Source organism: Nelusetta ayraudi, unplaced genomic scaffold (genome assembly GCF_046127955.1).
Source record: "Nelusetta ayraudi isolate G7.1 ecotype Tasmania unplaced genomic scaffold, CSIRO-AGI_Nayr_v1 ptg000011l, whole genome shotgun sequence".
NCBI classification, from domain to species: domain Eukaryota; kingdom Metazoa; phylum Chordata; class Actinopteri; order Tetraodontiformes; family Monacanthidae; genus Nelusetta; species Nelusetta ayraudi.
Genome location: NW_027466061.1, coordinates 3,600,201 through 3,617,641, shown reverse-complemented (window position 1 = coordinate 3,617,641; position 17,441 = coordinate 3,600,201). Strand labels below are relative to the sequence as shown.

Below are 17,441 nucleotides of genomic sequence, written 5' to 3'. Positions count from 1 at the left end.
CACGAATATTTCTGACGTGTTGCACAAACACCCACGTCTACAGTTACAGAGTGACTTGTAAAAGTGACTCAACCGGTCTGACTGGACGTTGTGTAAACCGCGGCGTCTCCCAGCCTCTCACCGCACCTGCAGTCACATATCCAGGAGGATTCGGAGCGTCTTGCTCGGGCTAATTTAAAATTAATCTGAAGATCTGCCTCAGCTCCCACCATCTCTGTTTGTTTGGGCGGTCCCACAGAATTCCAACAGTACCTAAGGCTGCAATTTTGTTTGTCCGACCATAACCGGTTTGAGACAATGGCGATTCTGTCCGAAGACAATAGGTGGAAACACAGGGGCCGAAAAGTGTGTGTGTGTGTGTGTGTGTGTGTGTGTGTGTGTGTGTGCGCGCGCGCGTGTGTGTGTGTGTGTGTGTGTGTGTGTGTGTGTGTGTGTGTGTGTGTGTGTGTGTGAAGCGCAGCCTCAGATGAGCCACATGAGAGATCTGAGAAGAAAGGAAGCTCTGAGGAAAATGGAAACTTGTCCAGCACATTAGATGTCACTTCTTGTGCATTTCAGTCATTTTCCTCCTCTCCTCTCTGCTCTCTCTCTCTCTCACTCTCTCTCTCTTTCTCTCTCTCTCTCGCTCTCCCTCGCTCTTTCCTGTCTGCCCGCCCATTCTGTCCTTCCCTCCTCCCTCCCACTCCCTCCTTGTTCAACCTGCTTATCTGAACTGGGCTGGGCTCGATATACTCCCAGCACAGGGGGAGGGCCTTGTCTGCTTTCAATCAATAACCTCTGGAATTCAGAAATACAAGTAGGTCCTGTCTCTGGCAGGCTGTACCACACTCTTGAGGGCGGGCTTCCAGCCACACTCGACGGGCTCACTTATCTCTTCCTGGCGTTTCTCTGTCTGTTTTCTGCAGGTCTGACTGCGATTTTGGGCCCCTTCACAATGGCTGACCGCAATTCTCCAGACTACTTCAGCTGTTCACTGTGTCATAGCCTTCTGAGGGACCCTGTGGCTATCCCCTGTGGCCACAGTTTCTGTATGGACTGTATCAGTGGCTATTGGAATGAGGCAGACTACACGGGGATCTACATTTGTCCTCAATGCAAGATCACGTTCACCCAACGGCCGGTGCTGCGGCCCAACGCTACTCTCAGCATGGTGGCCGAGAAGATCAAGAAGAGCGGTCTGAACCTGAACCTCAACATGTCCCAGGGCAACGTTGCAGGCCCAACTGATGTCCCCTGTGATTTCTGCTCCGGGAAGAAACTGAAAGCTGTGAAGTCCTGCCTTAACTGCCTGGCGTCCTACTGCGAGAAGCACCTGAAGCCTCACTACGAGTCCGCCACATTCAAAAGGCACAAGCTGGTGGACGAGCTAGGAAACCTGGACAGGAAGATCTGTCCACAGCACCAGAAGTCACTGGAGCTCTTCTGCCGAACAGATCAGATGTGTATCTGTGCTATTTGCACAGTCAGTGAACACAGGGGCCATGACATTGTCTCTGCTGAGGCTGAGAGGAGCGAGAAGCAGGTAAGAAGCCCCCATCTACATCTGCTGATGGATCTTTTATACTTAGTGACAAAGTAAAGAAAGAAAAAAAAGTACTTCTAAATTCAAACAATGTGTAACTTCACCTTTGAAAGATAAATTGTGGATTAAATAACATGAAACTACAACCTGAAACTCTGCTATTGTTTTTTTTTATTTTTTTTTTTTTACATAGAATCTCTTCAAAAGTAGGAACAATCTTCAAGCACTGGGGAAAATCAGCAGAGGAAACAGGATATTTTCCCACCTCCTGTTCCTGCACTGCAGCTAACTGCCGGCTGTACTTTGACCCATTTAGCCTGCACTATCAGCTAAACTGGCAAGCTTTCACCGCCAAAACAAACCCAGCTCTCTGATTGGAGGCCAGTGGGAGTGTCGTATCACCTCTGAAAGCCACCTTTTTTTGAGAGAGAGAGAGTGTGCTATTCCAGCTGTGGGATAGTTTCATAGAAACTGTAGACTTCCTGTGCCGTGCTGTTCCCCACCTGTGGGAGTAACGATACTGGAATGCCAGGGAGTCAAGGGCCTTTGTCCACCTCGACCAATGGCAGCCGAGGCAAATGCACATTCAAAATGACTCAGACTGTTTGGAAAGCAGTGGAGAGCAGTAATAATCAATGAATCTTGATTATTACAGCCATAGTGCTGTTTATGTGTGAGTCAACGTTATGGCAACCAGGATTTACTGTGTGTGACGAAGCACTAATAATCCACCCTGCTGTTTGCTCCTCCACACAGAGAGAGAGAGTCTGGTCTCTCTCCCATCCTGAGATTTATAACCTGAATCACACGTCTCACTCCCATCTCCCGTTCTGTCTCCCCTCCCCCTCTCACAGACCCCCCCGCCAGATTCTCCACATTCCTCAAGCTTATCTTGAAGAATGGATTTGGGGGGCTTGGGTAAAGGCTGAATTAGGAGCCCTCTCCTCTGCATGTCAAGGCTGTGTGCACCTTGAAACATCTCTTGAAAAGTCAGGCAGCGGTAGATTCACATTCCTAACGTGGCCAGAATTCCACTACAGATCGACCTCCCGCCACCCCAAGTCCCCCCCCCCCCCCGAGATAAAAGCCTGCTGTATTAAGAGGAATCTTTGAGTGGGGTTTATTAGACATGCCGACGGGCCTCCCTAGATATTCCATCGTGAGAAGGAACTTTTTTTGGCCGCACTAACAAATATTAGAAATTACATCTCCTGCAAAACAACAGCACTCTTCCACTTCTTCATTGGATGCACTTGGAGAGGAAGCTTGAGAAAACATATTGTAATGTAATGTTGCTTTGTAAAATTTTCAGAAACTCTTGGGAATCTCTCAAGCTGAGATTAGACAAAAATGCCAGGAGAGGGTGAAGGAGCTAGAAGAGCTGAAGACTGCAGTGGACTCGCTGAAGGTAAGGATGAAGAGTTGGTGAATGGGCTGGTTTATGATGTAGCACGAATAAGAAAACAAATGCTTATTTAAACTGATTTGCCAATCAAAAAGTATTTCTAACCAAAACACTGCTTGAAAAGCATGGGTACCAATTCCAAGATTCTTCACAGGCTGATGTTTGAAATTTACTGGATGGTTAATAATGGCTCACAAGACAGAACTCAAAAACTTGGTCATAATTTTCTTGTCCTCATAGACACAAACTTTTCTTGCCATTTCTGACATATACCGCAGTTCAACCTGCAAAACTCAACATCCAAACAAACAAGAACAGGGAGAATTCCCATAGGGATGTTTATCTTCTGACATTTGAGCGGCTGTTTGTTCAGAACTCTGCGCAGAGGGCCATGGTGGAGAGCCAGAAGATGTTTGAGGACATGATTCGATCTATTGAGAGGATGAGGTCAGAGGTGACCAAGCTGATTGGGATCAACGAAAAGGCTGCTTTCAACCAGGCCGAAGCTTTGATCGAGAGGCTGGAACAAGAGATCGACGAGCTGAAGAAAAAGGAGTCGGGCCTCAAGCAGCTGTACAGCACCGAGGATCACATCCACTTCTTGCAGGTAATGTGTCAGGGCAACGCCCATTGGTGTAGAAGAAGGCAATGTCATATATCAGTCTTGTACTGAATTAAAAACGAGGCATTAGTGTCACAAAGCACCAGGGTCATCTTGCGTACACATATTTAAAACCGTCTGACCGAATTGGTAATTTTCTTCACCCTTCAGAACTTCAACTACCTGTGCACCCCCACCGACGACAGCTTCATCCCGCGAGTGACGGTGAACCCCGACTTCTCCTTCGCCGCCGTAAGGAAAGCGGTTGCCGAGATCAAGGAGCGCCTGGAGGAGTTTGGCCGAGAGGAGCTAGTTAAGATCTCCAAGTCAGGTGTGACCTCAGCAGCGTCTCAACACACGGCGGGCAGAAAACACCAATTAGAACGGCCGGCTAAACACAAGTGTGCTCTGTCTTGCAGTGAACGAGGTCCCTATATACACTACAGAGAGCCGAACGTTGGACAGGAAGAGCAGAGGTGAGGGTCACCTCGCTCTTTCATAATGTGATACAGCAGTGTGAGATGTTAATTATTGTTTAGGTTGATAGCGTTGTCCTGAATTAGCTGTGTGATTGCACCACATCACAGTGACACAGAAACATATTTTTGCAAAAGGTAATCAGAGGTCCTGTACTAAATCCATTTTCAGATCTTTTTGTTTTTTTGTTTTTTACCATGAAGCAGCCGGGTACAATTCAATATCAGGAAAAACTTACAGAAATATTCGGTGTTGGGGAGTGATTTGACCCTCTGTTTGCAGCCTCTAGCAAAAAAAATTTGTCATATTTTTCCCAATTTTTTCTTTATAAAACTAAGCAAACAGAAGGTCATGTTCCACAACTGTGTGCTTTTTAAATCACAGCTCTGAAACACAAACACACAACAAACAAAAAGTAAAGTACAGGCTTTCATATGAATTTATAGATTTCAGCTTCCATTTCTGGGAAGGCCGCTGGCTGTATATAAATATATTTCATTGTTAGAAAACGGTGGCATCTAGATTTCACTTCACCTTTAAAGAGATGTGTGGGCGTATTCGGTCAAGTTGTCCTAACTCTTTTTTTCATGTTGTAGGCAGAGAGACAGTGGACGGTGCTCCTCTTGCTGACCCAAAGAGCAGAGGGGAGTTTGTGAAATGTAAGTATCTGCTGTACTTTAACCAAGATATGACCAACGAGCTTGTGCTCCAACTCCGACATCATTGACCTCGTTCTTCCCCTACAGACTTTTGTCAGCTGAAGCTGGACCCCAACACGGCCTACAAGGAGCTCTACGTCTCCGATAACAGCAGGAAGGTCATCCGCACCAGGGACCTGCAGCCCTACTCAGACAACCAGGAGAGGTTCGACAGCTTCGCCCAGGTGCTGTGCCGCGAGGCTCTGTCGGGAGGCCGCTTCTACTGGGAGATCGAGTGGAACGGCGAGTTCTCCATCGGCGTGGCCTACAAGGGCATCAGTCGGAAGGGCAAAGGCTCCCTGTGTCTGCTGGGCTACAACAACAAGTCCTGGAGTCTCCTCTGCTCCGACACGGGCTACTCCGCCTGGCACAACCGTGTGGACACGTCCATCAACGCCCCACACTCCCCCAGGATAGGTGTGTACCTGGACCACACCGCAGGCGTGCTGGCCTTCTACACCATAGAGCAAGGCAGCATGACCCTCCTGCACAGGTTCGAGACCACGTTCGCCGAGCCCGTCTACCCAGGGTTCGGCGTCGGAACCTCGGTCAAGATCTGCAACATCAAGTGAACACTGATATTTGAATCCCTCGAAATGTTCCCTGTAGTAAACAGCAATGCTTTTGGAATATACATTATATCTATATATATTTTTGCAGCTATATGAAACCACTTTAAAAAAATCTGTATTGCTTTTTTTTTTTTTTTTTTTAAGAAATGTGTATATACTTGTTTTAACTTCAAACCCCACATATGCCGTTTTGCATTGTACATATCATTTTGATGGTAGCTTCAATGCTAAGCATTATAGCACAACATAATAATCAAATAAATTCACCATAATTAGTGTTATCCCTGGAGCATCTGATGGTAACAACTGGATAATATTACAACATGTCAGGGTCAGTGAGCCAATTCTGCCAAACTTATTATTTTTTTTCTTGACATTACACTAGAGTATTCTTGAAATATGACAGTTTGATTTGCCACTGATATGCCTTTCTATTTGATAGGCCTTTTTAACATACAGTATTTGCACAGTTCTACTGAAAAACACGGAAAAATTGTCAAATTCACGGTGCTGATTGTAACAATTTCAACATTTCACCATCATTTCATCACGGCATGTTTTCACATTATCTAATAATTGTTACACCAGTTGTTGCAACGCCTTTCAGTTCGCTTTCCTCACTTGAACTAACCCTTATTTAATTGTATGTATGTATTCTTGTGTAATGGACAACCAGTGAATAACTGATATCAAGAAAATACTTGTTTTGCAACAAAATATATTCAAGTTCTAAATAAAGAGCTGAATGAAGGAAAGTTTTCTGATGTTTCGAGCGTTGTTTTCATGTCATTTCTGGTGGATATTATAAAGCCTTCTAGTGAAGCTCTTGCTTGTTGCCCATTTCGCTCTTCTTCTTTTTTTTATTTAAACAATGCAACCTATCTGGAAAAACAGATAAGTCATTTAAAGGTGTGTCCAGACAAAGTATGTTTGTTATGCAAGCACTCATGACTCCCTCTGTTGGTTGACCATAGGAAACAAAGTAATAAATCCGTCTGTTTAACAAATTGGATACACATTAAAGAATTAATAAATAGCTTAGAAGAAACAACACTAAACCAAAAAATATAAAGGCAATGTAAAAGTCATTCACTTCTTAAGTTTTCCACCTAATTTAATTTACTGAGTGAGTGAGCAAGCTAGATATAGATAAGATGGGTAGATAGATCACCCAATTTTATGATTCCCCTTTTATCTGCACCTGAATTGCTGTGGTCAGACATTTAAATAAGATGAAAAAAAATACGAGCTCCTTTTGCAGACTGGTTTGAAACAATAGATATCCGTTTATTGGTTCCCACAATTTTTACAGGAATTTCAGCACATAACACAGGACAGGAAAAAATATAACAGTCTAATGTTTAGACATTGTAGCCAATGAGGCCTCCTTTGCCGATGCATTCTCCAATGTAGAACCACATCAGCACTTCAGTCGCCACCAGTCCATTCCTCAGGGCATCCTGCAATGAGGAACACATCTTTTAGATTTTGATCAATACATACAAGCTTAGTTTAAATGGCTTATGGCTCAACTTTAAGACATATGTGGACCACAGTCCTCATTCAATTAGACAAGTAGTGGAAGTCAGATACCCTTTGGAATACTAATACGGGCAGAATGATATAACATTAAACAATGCATGAAAAAATGATTAGGTCTTGGCTCAAAATTTCTTCCACCAACAAAAGAAAAAATTAAAACAGAAGCAGCAAAGCAAAAAAAAGAAAAGAAAAAGAAAAGATCTAGAGCACTCCAAGTTAAAATGAACTTTTTAGTTAGTTAACCACTCTGTCTGCAAATACGTTTTGGTTCATTTGGGAAACCAATTTTTAAATATGCACAACATGGAATGAATAAACATAAAAACATAAATAAACAAAACACACATCTCCCTTTTGTCCAAAATGTACTGCTTCACTTCAGCAGCGGCATGTTGTCGTTTATCATGTTTTGTGATTGGCTTTTTCACATGTCAAAATTTATGCTGTTCCACTTTTTTTTCGTATAAAAGCAACTTGACAATACTTGGGTAAGTGTGAAGGTAGGTGGATATAAAACAAGGTGTACTACATGGAATAATTCTGCAATTGACTGTATTCTATAGAGAATGAGCGGTTTAAGTGTCACATCATTTTAGTTAAATTTGATCAGCTTTGCAGATGAAAAAATTGAAGACCTCGTATTTCAATTCAATTACATAAAACTATTTGAGAAAGTCAAATCTTAAGCAGTGTAAATTACTCTAAAACAAGCTATAACGTCCATCAGAAAACAAGATCTTAGGATCTTAAAACTTAATAGCGCAATGAGTCAGCTGTATATTTGCAGTTTAAAGTGATTGACGGCACTCAATTACTTAACAAGTGTAACAGTTAACAATCAAACTTGTGTTATTTGCAATAGGCAAGAATTGAAAATAATAATTTAGCTATTTATAGTTACTGTTAGAAAATTATCAATCACACATAACCCTAGCAAAAAAGGTTAAGGCAAAACCTTTATTATGAATACATTTTCATCCTGTGAATCATGTACAGAAGTTGGTTTTTAAAAATTTACGTCAATTTTACTCCCCTCAGTTTAAATCTGGACTAACAGCCTGTCTGAAACAAAGTGCGTACCCTCATTGTGGTTTGACCAAGACGTCCTGACTGGAATCCCTTGATGACGTTTGCGGCGCCCTCGATGGCCTTGGGGATCTCCGCAGGGGACGGGGGGATAAGTTCAACACGGGCGTAATGCCAGAAGGTAGCCAGACGAGGTTTGGAGTAGGTGACAGCGGCTAGAACATAGTGCAATGTCATTAGGATCCCGGAACATATGAACTAATCAGTTACATAAATTGTGGGGTTTTATTTTATTATTTTTTCTCTCTCTCTCCCTCTGTCTCCCCGTGTTGGGTTCCCCCAGCATGCTGAGTAGTAGCATTAGCTTCCCTGCAGAATCCCACCATCCTAAGGCAAAACTGATCACGTGGACTCAATCACAAAAGGCTATATGAAGCAGAAATGTCCATAAAATCTAACGGTGCGGAGAATTACACAGAACTCAGTGAAATAACACACATTCAAACTATTGCAAACGTTTTATTCATCGGCTGTCTCGGGTGCATTTGACAGCGTCGGCCTAGCGCTGTCTTGTCAATGAAAAAAATACGAACGCTAGCAGGACATGTGAGAATAAGGTGTCTTTAAAAAGATCATAAGTGAATAATGTATGGCTTCAACTTACCTCCTACCAGGGTGGGAACTTTAGCGACCAGTTTTTGTACTGCCTGTGCCATGTTTACGCGTTAGTCGGTGCTAAACCGCTTCCCCTGAATGTCACCTACAGGACCAGGAAAGGACCCGTCAATGTAGCTGACCACATAAATGCCTGTTGAGAAACGCTGCTAATTTAAGCAGTATGAGTAGTGTCGTGTGTAAAATATTTTGTGCGTTCGGCAGTTTCTTAAAATATGGTTAATAGAATTTGAAATTCAGTGGGGTTTTTTTTTTTTCTCTCTCTCTCAATGATATGCCCGTGTGGAACAGAATTCTAATTTAATTTTGCCGTCATCTCAAACGGCCACTAGAGGGCTTTAACTGTTAATTTATTGGGACAACTACTATCAAATACATAATATTGGGTAAGGATAATGTGATGGGATTTATTTTGCTTAAGCAGTTTGCCGTTATCCATTACCCTTTCCATCACTCTAGAAGTGACATCATGTTTTAAGAGTCGTGTGAGGTCAGTCAGTAAATCTTTTAGAGCCACATAGTTATTTAATTTTAATAATTAAAAAAAGAAAAACCTTCAACAACAAAAGAAAATGTCAGCTATCTCAGCTCTCTCTTACAAAATCCTTTCGATCAGACTTTATTCAAGACAGTAATATGCACAATAATCTTTTTTGTATTATCTTATATTTGGACAGATTACATCAAAATCTTGCCTCGGTGTCATGTGGCCACAAATTAATTTGCGGCATAATGCTTACTTGTAAATCAAATTGTTTATATTTGTATTGTTGTTTTTGCTTGCTTCTGCAGTTTGCTACATAATCAAAAAAAACTACTTTAAATAGCCTTAATAACACAATCACATTTACAAACATTTCAAAATATGAGTTTATCTTTATATTGTATTTTATGATTTTATGAACATTTAGCCAGCTTTATATAAATAAGAAACATGATGTGGACATTAATAGTCCAAATAATGGCAATTTTAATTTATTACAGGTAAATAATTGAGTTACATATTCCTTATATCTTAATAATACTGAACTCTGTATCCTTATCCAAGGTAAAACATGCTCCAACTCATTTTTCACACATACCATTTTGCCAATGTTCCACCTGGTATTTAATTTAACATGTTTCATTTGTTGGATTTATGGGTGGGACATTGTAATTAGTTCAGCTTAGTTTGTAGCCTTTACAGGTGCCGTTGGATGTTCACTGTTGCTCACAAATATGAGATCTCATAGTCATCATCCTCTTGCTGTGAAATGACAAGAAAGACGGGAAAAATCACAACTGCATTGTAAAGTTATAAGGCTTATTTTTAAATATGTATATATATCTTTTACCTGTGTCTCAGTTGTGTCTCTGGTTGGCAGTTTTCTTTGTGCCCCTTTGTTGTAGTTTTCTTTATCAGTGATTCGGAGGGAGAGAAAATTTCCTCCTTCTTTCACAAGAACAATAACATCTTCCACGTATTTCTTCTCCACATTTTGTCCATTCACCTCCAACACTACGTCACCCACATGTAATCCTGCACGTCGCCCAGGGCCTCCGGGAACCACCTTCAGAAAAAAGGGGGTGGTGAGGGGTTTGTAAAAATAACAAAACTACACAAGCTTATTATCAATTTTGGTGTTTTGTCCTCACACGGCTGATGAAGGGCCCTGGTCTGTTAGGGTCATGGCCCAGATTAAAGCCAAATCCCAAACGGCCTTTTTGGACTAAACAGAGTCGGGATTCGTACAAGTCAACCTCTCCCTCTTGTTGTGACAGCTCGGTGGGGTTGCTTTCCTTTTCTTTTTCATCAGTGCTATCCTCACAGAAGAGCAGAGGTGAAAGACCCAACTGTATGTAGAAAAAAATTAAAGAATGAAATGGACATTTGGCGACTTTTTTTTTTAGCTCCAAAATTGTCAGTGTTAATATAAACAGACCTTTGTGTAAAATTCCATGCCCTGGAAGCTGATGGTGGTCAGGGAGACCTTTTTTCCACTCAGCCTCACTCTGTCCACTACGTCCCCATGTTTCAGTGTCTCAGTTGACTCTCCATTGACCTCCAGCAGCAGCTCACCATCCTTTATGCCCTCCCCTTCCGCCGCGCTCCCACTCTCCACCTCTCTAAGAAAGTGAACTATCATTTAAAAAAAACAAAAAAAAAATCAGATATTTTGTTTTTTGGGTTTTTTTCAAACTCAAAATAATCCATTGTTCCTTGTTCCCTCACATGTGCGTCCCGATGGCGTCTTCTCCAGGCGCAGCAGGAAACCGTAACCATCAGACCTGCTGACCAGGTTGAATTTCTTGGCTCTGTAGGGCAAGTTACTTGGAATGGCAAAGGTTGGCAAGATGGGCATTCTTTGTTTTGCATAGTTCTTCTCACTCTCGCTGTCAATCACCAGGATGGTGATGTGATTGCCACATTTTTTCAGCTACATTGAACAAAACAAACAGACAAAAAATGGTAAACTAACAGTTTTAAATTAACTTTGAACAAATATTGTTCAAATCAATTTGTCAGTGACGTCATCATTACTGTTATTTAATGGTGGCCTTGGCAGAAACTAAGCACAAGAGGGACAATAACATGGGAAAATATGCCCGTTACCATGAGGCTGAGTGCAGCATGCGTGAGATCCGACACCGCCGCTCCGTCCATCCATACCAAGTGATCTCCTCTGCGCACCCCGGCCTTCTCAGCCGCGCCTCCGCTAATGAGGTTCACTGAAAAATGACCTTTCTCTCCTGCAAAGCACAAAGGTGGAGCAATCTCAACTTAGCATCCCTCATTTGGAACCTTGGACCTGTGACTGCCAGTGATGCCGTTACCTTCCACTGGGGTGAAGTTGATGCCCAGACCAGAGACAGGATCCTTGGTGATGTGGCAGAGTCTGGGTTGTTTACAGCCCTCGCCCCTGCGTATACTGATCAGCACTCGCGGGTTTTGCCCTCGGGACACGGCCTTCTCATACACCCCCCCATCCACCACCAATAAACCCAACTGGTTTCCACTCAGCTTTATTTTCCGGGCCACCTGAAAAAAATAAAAATCACAGCTTTGTGTTTGTTTTTATCAAGGTCTTGGATTAGTGTCACAGAGTCGTGAGCTTTTACCTCTGGGTGAGGAAGATCATCAACATAACAGTTGTTGATCTCCAGCAGTCGGTCTCCGTCTCGGAGGCCACAGCCTTCTCCCACTCCTCCAGACACTACATTTCGAATGATGTGACCCTGATGCCCCTTCTCCACGCGCAGATGGAAGCCGTATGTCTCTCCCTCTTCTCGCTTGAGAATGCAGAGACGAGGGCCGACTGCTGGCTCGGAGTCTGGGCACGCAGAAACGCAGTAAATCAAAGTCAAATCACAATTACATGGGCAGCAAACTTCTTTACAAGAAAAACTTGCCGATACCTGTGTCATCTGTAATGACCATCACTGGGTTGTCAATTCCTTCTTTGGGATTGAATGTAAATTTCCTGCTGAAGTAAGGGACATACAGTTTTGTTTTTTGTTTTTTATTTTAGAAATCTGAAAGAAAAACCCAAAGCCTATTATGCTCCTTTTGTCTTGAATTATTCAGTTCATTTGAGTTTTTTCAAAAAAAATGAATGCATTTATTATTGCATTTCACTTTATAAAGCAGATAAGGTAATGATCTATCTCTGTGTGCAAACAGGCGTTGTCACTAGCCCAAAACATAAAATATTCCTAGATTCCAAAAGTCAACTGTTGAAAATGTAAGTGAAAAAGACAGAAAAGACTTACTCTGCCACCCCTACAATTGGCACCAAACCTGAAAACAAAGACAGTATTTGTCTATTGGCTTTCAATGTTCACGTCTGAAAGACGTTCAACGAATTCAGTGAATTAAATAAGTGAATGCTGAGCGAACGAATGTCCTGGTTTCTAATCAGCATTGGTTACACACACACACACGCGCACACAAAACAAACACACAAAACAAACTAACGCAGTAGCCATGAGACAAACAAATGTTAATAAAACAAAGTTTTGGTCCAATAGTGCAAAACTTACAGCCCTGCTAGCCGATGTTGGTTGTGTAGAGTCGTGTTGGGTGGGAATACATAACTGCTCACTAGAGCTATCACTGCTGATGAGGCACCATAAAACGGGGCCGGTTACCTTTAGTCTTTGTCCTCTACTACGCAGAAGACGCGGCCTAGAGCTGCAAAACTCATTTGAACTGTCGTGAGTGTAAAGAAAGACAATCAAAATCTTTTGATTTTATATCAGTTTGTCAGATTGTGTTTATACATTTCCTTAAGGGAAAACATGACATTTTGAAATAAATGTTGTTTGTAACTTTAAAAAAAAAAAAAAACATTAGTTGTTTTTTTTTATTTTTTATGAACAATTAGGTCTGTGTTTAAACTTCTGAGACATTTCTAATATGTCAATATTTTAGTATTGCCAGTCTCAATAAAACAAACACTTGCTGGATGTAATTAGCTACATTAGGAGATATAACATGCGATAATGCCAGGGGACATGACTCACAAATGTCGAATGTTTTAATTTTTGTGTGTTGTGCATAGTTTCTCTGCCAGCAAGCCTTTTTGAAACTGCACTGGTGACATGACTTTTTTCCAGAATGGAATTCCCTCAGACAGAAGAACAGAGGAGCAGGGCCAATGTAATGCATTAAGACAATAATAAAATGTTATACATTTAAGATATCCTACGGCCCTCCAAAAAGGTCAGTTATGCAATGACAAAGTTAAACATCAATTTACAATATGTGTAACTCCCAGGTGTCACACCCTGCCAAAAAAAAAAAAAAAAAAAACAGTGAGCAGAGTTATGAAAGAGTTCTTCATGTACACAGAGACTCTTTTAGATGTTTTGAGATAAAAGTTGCAACTGTTCGCAGATTGGCAAACTGATATATGGTGTATTGATTTTGAAAAGATGCAAATAACAGGAAAATGCCCATTCATATTTAGCTGTACTCTGTCTATTTACCAGTCTCATAAAATCAGTTAAAATATGTAATCTTAATCCCAGACTCTGGTGGAGAAGGTTGGAATGATTAATTGCCCAACATGCAGTAAATTGCATATTTAGCCCTGTTTGTACAATCTCCAGTTAAAAGGTCCCGGTTACTGAGGTCCCGCTTTCTTCTAAAACTGCTGTTTCGCTGCACCTTCAACTCATCATATCAGTGGACATAAAGAAGTGGTGCTGTCACTAAGAGAGGCATCGGTGTTCAGTGACACCTCAATGGCTGATTTCCAGAAAATTAAACAAAACAAAACAAGGGATTGACTACTCCATGTTTGTGCATCGCTAGGCTACATACACATATTATCAATAGAAAACACAGGTAAAGCAAATACATAATGATAGTGAAAACAAATGAGTCACATAATACTACTTGCCTCTGTCTGGAGTACAGTAAAACAAGACTAATTACCCTGTCTGCATTAGAAATAAGTGCCTTCCCTCTTAAACCTGGATTCTGAGGATTTTTACAAGCTGCTGCCACTGCTTTGTTTTCCATTCAAGCTCGTTAATGGCAGAAATGATCAGAATGCTAACCAGTCTCCAGCACACTGTCAATGTGACACACATTGCCCGACAGTTTCCGTCTAAGAAAAGTAACAGTGATTCTTGACCTTTGACAAATTCCCATAAATTCCTCATTATTGGACAGTATTCTTATAATTAGAAAGTTTTAAACAAAATCCAAGAAATGTTCTGAAGTAGCTGTATATGCTGAGTCAACTGAGCATGAACCGTTAGAGTGAAGGCTGATAAAAGCGGAAGGTATGATGTGCTTATTTATCTAATGATAATGTCCGTTAGGGAATGTCCTTGTCAGTTCACTGTTTATCTGTGTGATTCAGCAAGTTAGTGTCACGGAGTCCTTGTCTCATGGACACACAGTATCCCCAGTCCCAGATAACCCAGTGTAAGATGTACTGTGGGCTCTTCAGCACAGCTAATGGGTCACTGTTTGCTTTTTCCCACCATAAAGCTATTTTTAACTGCTCTTGAACATAGTGGCCCCTCATCGACATTACATTGACAAGCTAAGAGTGCCAAACGAGGTTAAATCATTTCAGTTTGCTTCCTTCATTAAAGAAAATGTGAATTCTCTGTCGTTTACACACAAAACATGAACCGTTTCCTGTTTGTAAATCAATATTATTTGTGCTGAATTTTAAACAAATTACAAATTAAGTAAAGGCCGTAATGCATGCACTAAAATACAATGTGTATGTTTGGTCAAATAATATGTTGACAAATTCAGCAAAAGCTCACCATTACAAGTATCACTCTATAATACAGAAGTACGGAAAGAATAGCGGGGGCCAGTATGTTGTATTACCTGCTTTGGACTGCATGTTGTGCCTCTTTCAGCCCATCAGTTCAGCAGTCACCACAGATGGATGCACTTGTGGGGGTCCTGTGCATGCAGACCTTTATCCTGATCACATACAAACTCCTCCCTTAGAGGGACACCGGGTTTAATGTTTAATCTTTGTGTGAAAACATGACCACAGGGCAAAATTAATCTGACTAATTTGTCCTACCGTAACATTAAGTGAATCACTTTTTTCCCACTGTTTAGTGCAGCCAACGATGTAAAAGTTGGTTTGTCGTGAGCATGTTTGATTAAGTGCACAGAAATAATTAAAGGCAATTGTTTTAATCCTTTAATTTAGAATGCCGAAAAAGACACAAGACATAGTAACTAAACCAATTGTGACGCCTCTATGTTGTACTCAACAGTGGAGTTTGTGTTTTCTTTATTAAGTCTCACTCAACACAAGTGGATTCAGTGTGATAAAAAAAAAGTTGTTGTTTGAACAGGAAGGCCATGAGTTTTAAAAGACAAAAAAGGGGGTAAACACACCATGCAATGTTAGTGTTGGCAAGTACTGATGCTACTAATAGAGCTTTAACTATGTGTGTGTGTGTGTGTGTGTGTGTGTGTGTGTGTGTGTGTGTGTGTGTGTGTGTGTGTGTGTGTGTGTGTGTGATTCATATAGGCGTTTCCACCCTCAATTACAGACAGTGAGTGGCACCCTCAGGAAAGTTGTAGTCGCCATTCTACCTGACCTCACCTATTCTAGCAGCCTGGCAGAGAAAAGCCCTCTGGGATTGGGCACGTTTTGAAATAAGCCCTTAAAGTACAATATTATTTTTTGATGGACGATGGCTGGGTGAACACTAATACTTTCAACCATTTGACGCACTGATTTTTAGTCATCAATAACTCCAGGCGTCCACTAGAGGGCAACATTTACCAAATGTAGTCACAACTGCCAAGGACTACTCATGAATCCTCGGGGGAAACGAGGATTTTTTGTTTTTTGAAAACAGATTTAAACCCCATATTGTTGGTTTCTAAATCTCTTTTGAAAGCCACTGACGGTAGCTGTCTTATGTACGGTTTGTATGGTGCGTATACACAAAGTGGCAGCAACACGATGAAAAAGGTTGAGCTATTTAATATCAATCTTTTGTATTAACATTTCTGACTTGAATTGTTTTGGAATTTGACAAGAGTGACCAGTGACTAACCAGTGTTTCTTTGCTCCCAAGGTGCAAATGCCTACACACGTCAATTAGTAACTTCCCCTCCTCAGGCGTTCAAAGGTTGGAGCATTTTACAGCTGGTAGAAATGAAAATATGGTGCCTATATACAGAACATTTATTCTGTAGGCACCACAACTCAAAAGAAAATGACGAAGAGAAATGACAATTAGTGGCATAGAAAAGCAGAATTAAAAAGCAACATGAGCCTCCTTGGAGTTTCTGAAATGCTGGGATTGATTCCAATTGTCTGTCTTGCTGATGCATTCCTGTTGAGAAGCTCCTGACCCAGACAGACACAGCGCTCCAACATCTGCACTAAATCCTTGCCAAAGTGTTGCACTTTACTTCCTCTGAAAAGGGGACAAATTGTTTCCTTTTGCTGTACGGTGATCCAGTTACTCAGGACCCAACCATGCTGCTGCTCTGTGGATCTCACTGGGGGCTTGTAATTGTGCTGCCGGGACATGCACTTCAGGTGCAGTAAAATCCAGATGAAGACATCCTCTTTGACAACCAGTGAGGTGAGACAAGGACAAATGTTGTGCATCCACGAGCCTTTTCCTTTCCTTCTCCTCTAACATTGAGGCCGAGGCCACGGCAGGCATGGGTGTCGTCCTCGCAGGGAGCCCAAAGGCTGCTCTTTTTTCAGGACACACATGACTCCTCTGTTTCAGCGTTCACGTCTTGCGTTTCCTCGATCGGTGTATCCATGGGAACCGCACCATGAATGGTCCATTCAAGGCATCCTCCACTACAGCTTCCAACACCAGGCAGTCAGCAAGTGCACGGCTATTTTACACTACCTGTGTGTGTGTGAAACAACCTCTAATGTCACAGAGGGTTAATGACATGAGCAGCTGCCAACACTCCACGCTGCATTCTACAAGTTCAACAGAGACTGTCCTCTGACATCCTGTCTTCAACACCCTAAAGTCCAAGTGCCTGTGCATACATATTCATGTGCAAATACATATATTAATAAATATTCTTTATGAATTTACAAATATCCAATCGGTGTCTTTAGAAACTCTGAATAATGGGAGATAAATTTTACCCAAAGTAATACAATTGTTTATTTAATTGACTTGTCTGTTTATGAACGATTTGGCCGGCTGGTTAATACAAATAATTTTACACTAAAACAAGACTTCTGTGCCCTGGAGTCAAAAGTCTCTGGATGTTTTTTAAACAGCAGGCATGTGTATGTATGACAAACTCTATGTACAAATATTTCCTGTGAACAATCTTTCCCTGTCTAATTGCTGGCTCTGCAGAATGTCAACACTGCAGTACGGTCAGCTCCTCTTCAGGGATGACTTTCCTCGTATTCAGCATTACGTTGAGCAATAAGCTAACATCCTCTGCCATCAC

The 17,441-nt window shown here is 41.6% G+C and overlaps 3 protein-coding genes across 3 annotated transcripts; 1 reads left to right on the top strand and 2 right to left on the bottom strand.

The window, feature by feature from the left end:
- The first annotated feature begins 790 nt into the window (after positions 1-790).
- ftr82 (finTRIM family, member 82) lies at positions 791-6,030 on the top strand. Its single transcript, XM_076020096.1, has 7 exons — positions 791-1,522; positions 2,835-2,930; positions 3,301-3,534; positions 3,700-3,859; positions 3,948-4,004; positions 4,602-4,664; positions 4,752-6,030. The coding sequence occupies exons 1-7, from the start codon at positions 935-937 to the stop codon at positions 5,273-5,275; spliced, it is 1,722 nt and encodes a 573-aa protein (XP_075876211.1). The 5' UTR covers positions 791-934; the 3' UTR covers positions 5,276-6,030.
- A 508-nt stretch (positions 6,031-6,538) lies between these two features.
- atp5l (ATP synthase, H+ transporting, mitochondrial F0 complex, subunit g) lies at positions 6,539-8,657 on the bottom strand. The gene is made up of 3 exons (XM_076020100.1): positions 8,508-8,657; positions 7,898-8,058; positions 6,539-6,735 (listed from the first exon to the last, which is right to left on the bottom strand). The coding sequence occupies exons 1-3, from the start codon at positions 8,557-8,559 to the stop codon at positions 6,637-6,639; spliced, it is 312 nt and encodes a 103-aa protein (XP_075876215.1). The 5' UTR covers positions 8,560-8,657; the 3' UTR covers positions 6,539-6,636.
- Positions 8,658-9,121: 464 nt separating this feature from the next.
- On the bottom strand, positions 9,122-12,035 carry nherf4b (NHERF family PDZ scaffold protein 4b). Its single transcript, XM_076019709.1, has 9 exons — positions 11,915-12,035; positions 11,618-11,829; positions 11,333-11,537; positions 11,112-11,248; positions 10,731-10,935; positions 10,441-10,637; positions 10,154-10,351; positions 9,853-10,068; positions 9,122-9,764 (listed from the first exon to the last, which is right to left on the bottom strand). The coding sequence occupies exons 1-9, from the start codon at positions 11,934-11,936 to the stop codon at positions 9,729-9,731; spliced, it is 1,428 nt and encodes a 475-aa protein (XP_075875824.1). The 5' UTR covers positions 11,937-12,035; the 3' UTR covers positions 9,122-9,728.
- Positions 12,036-17,441: the final 5,406 nt, after the last annotated feature.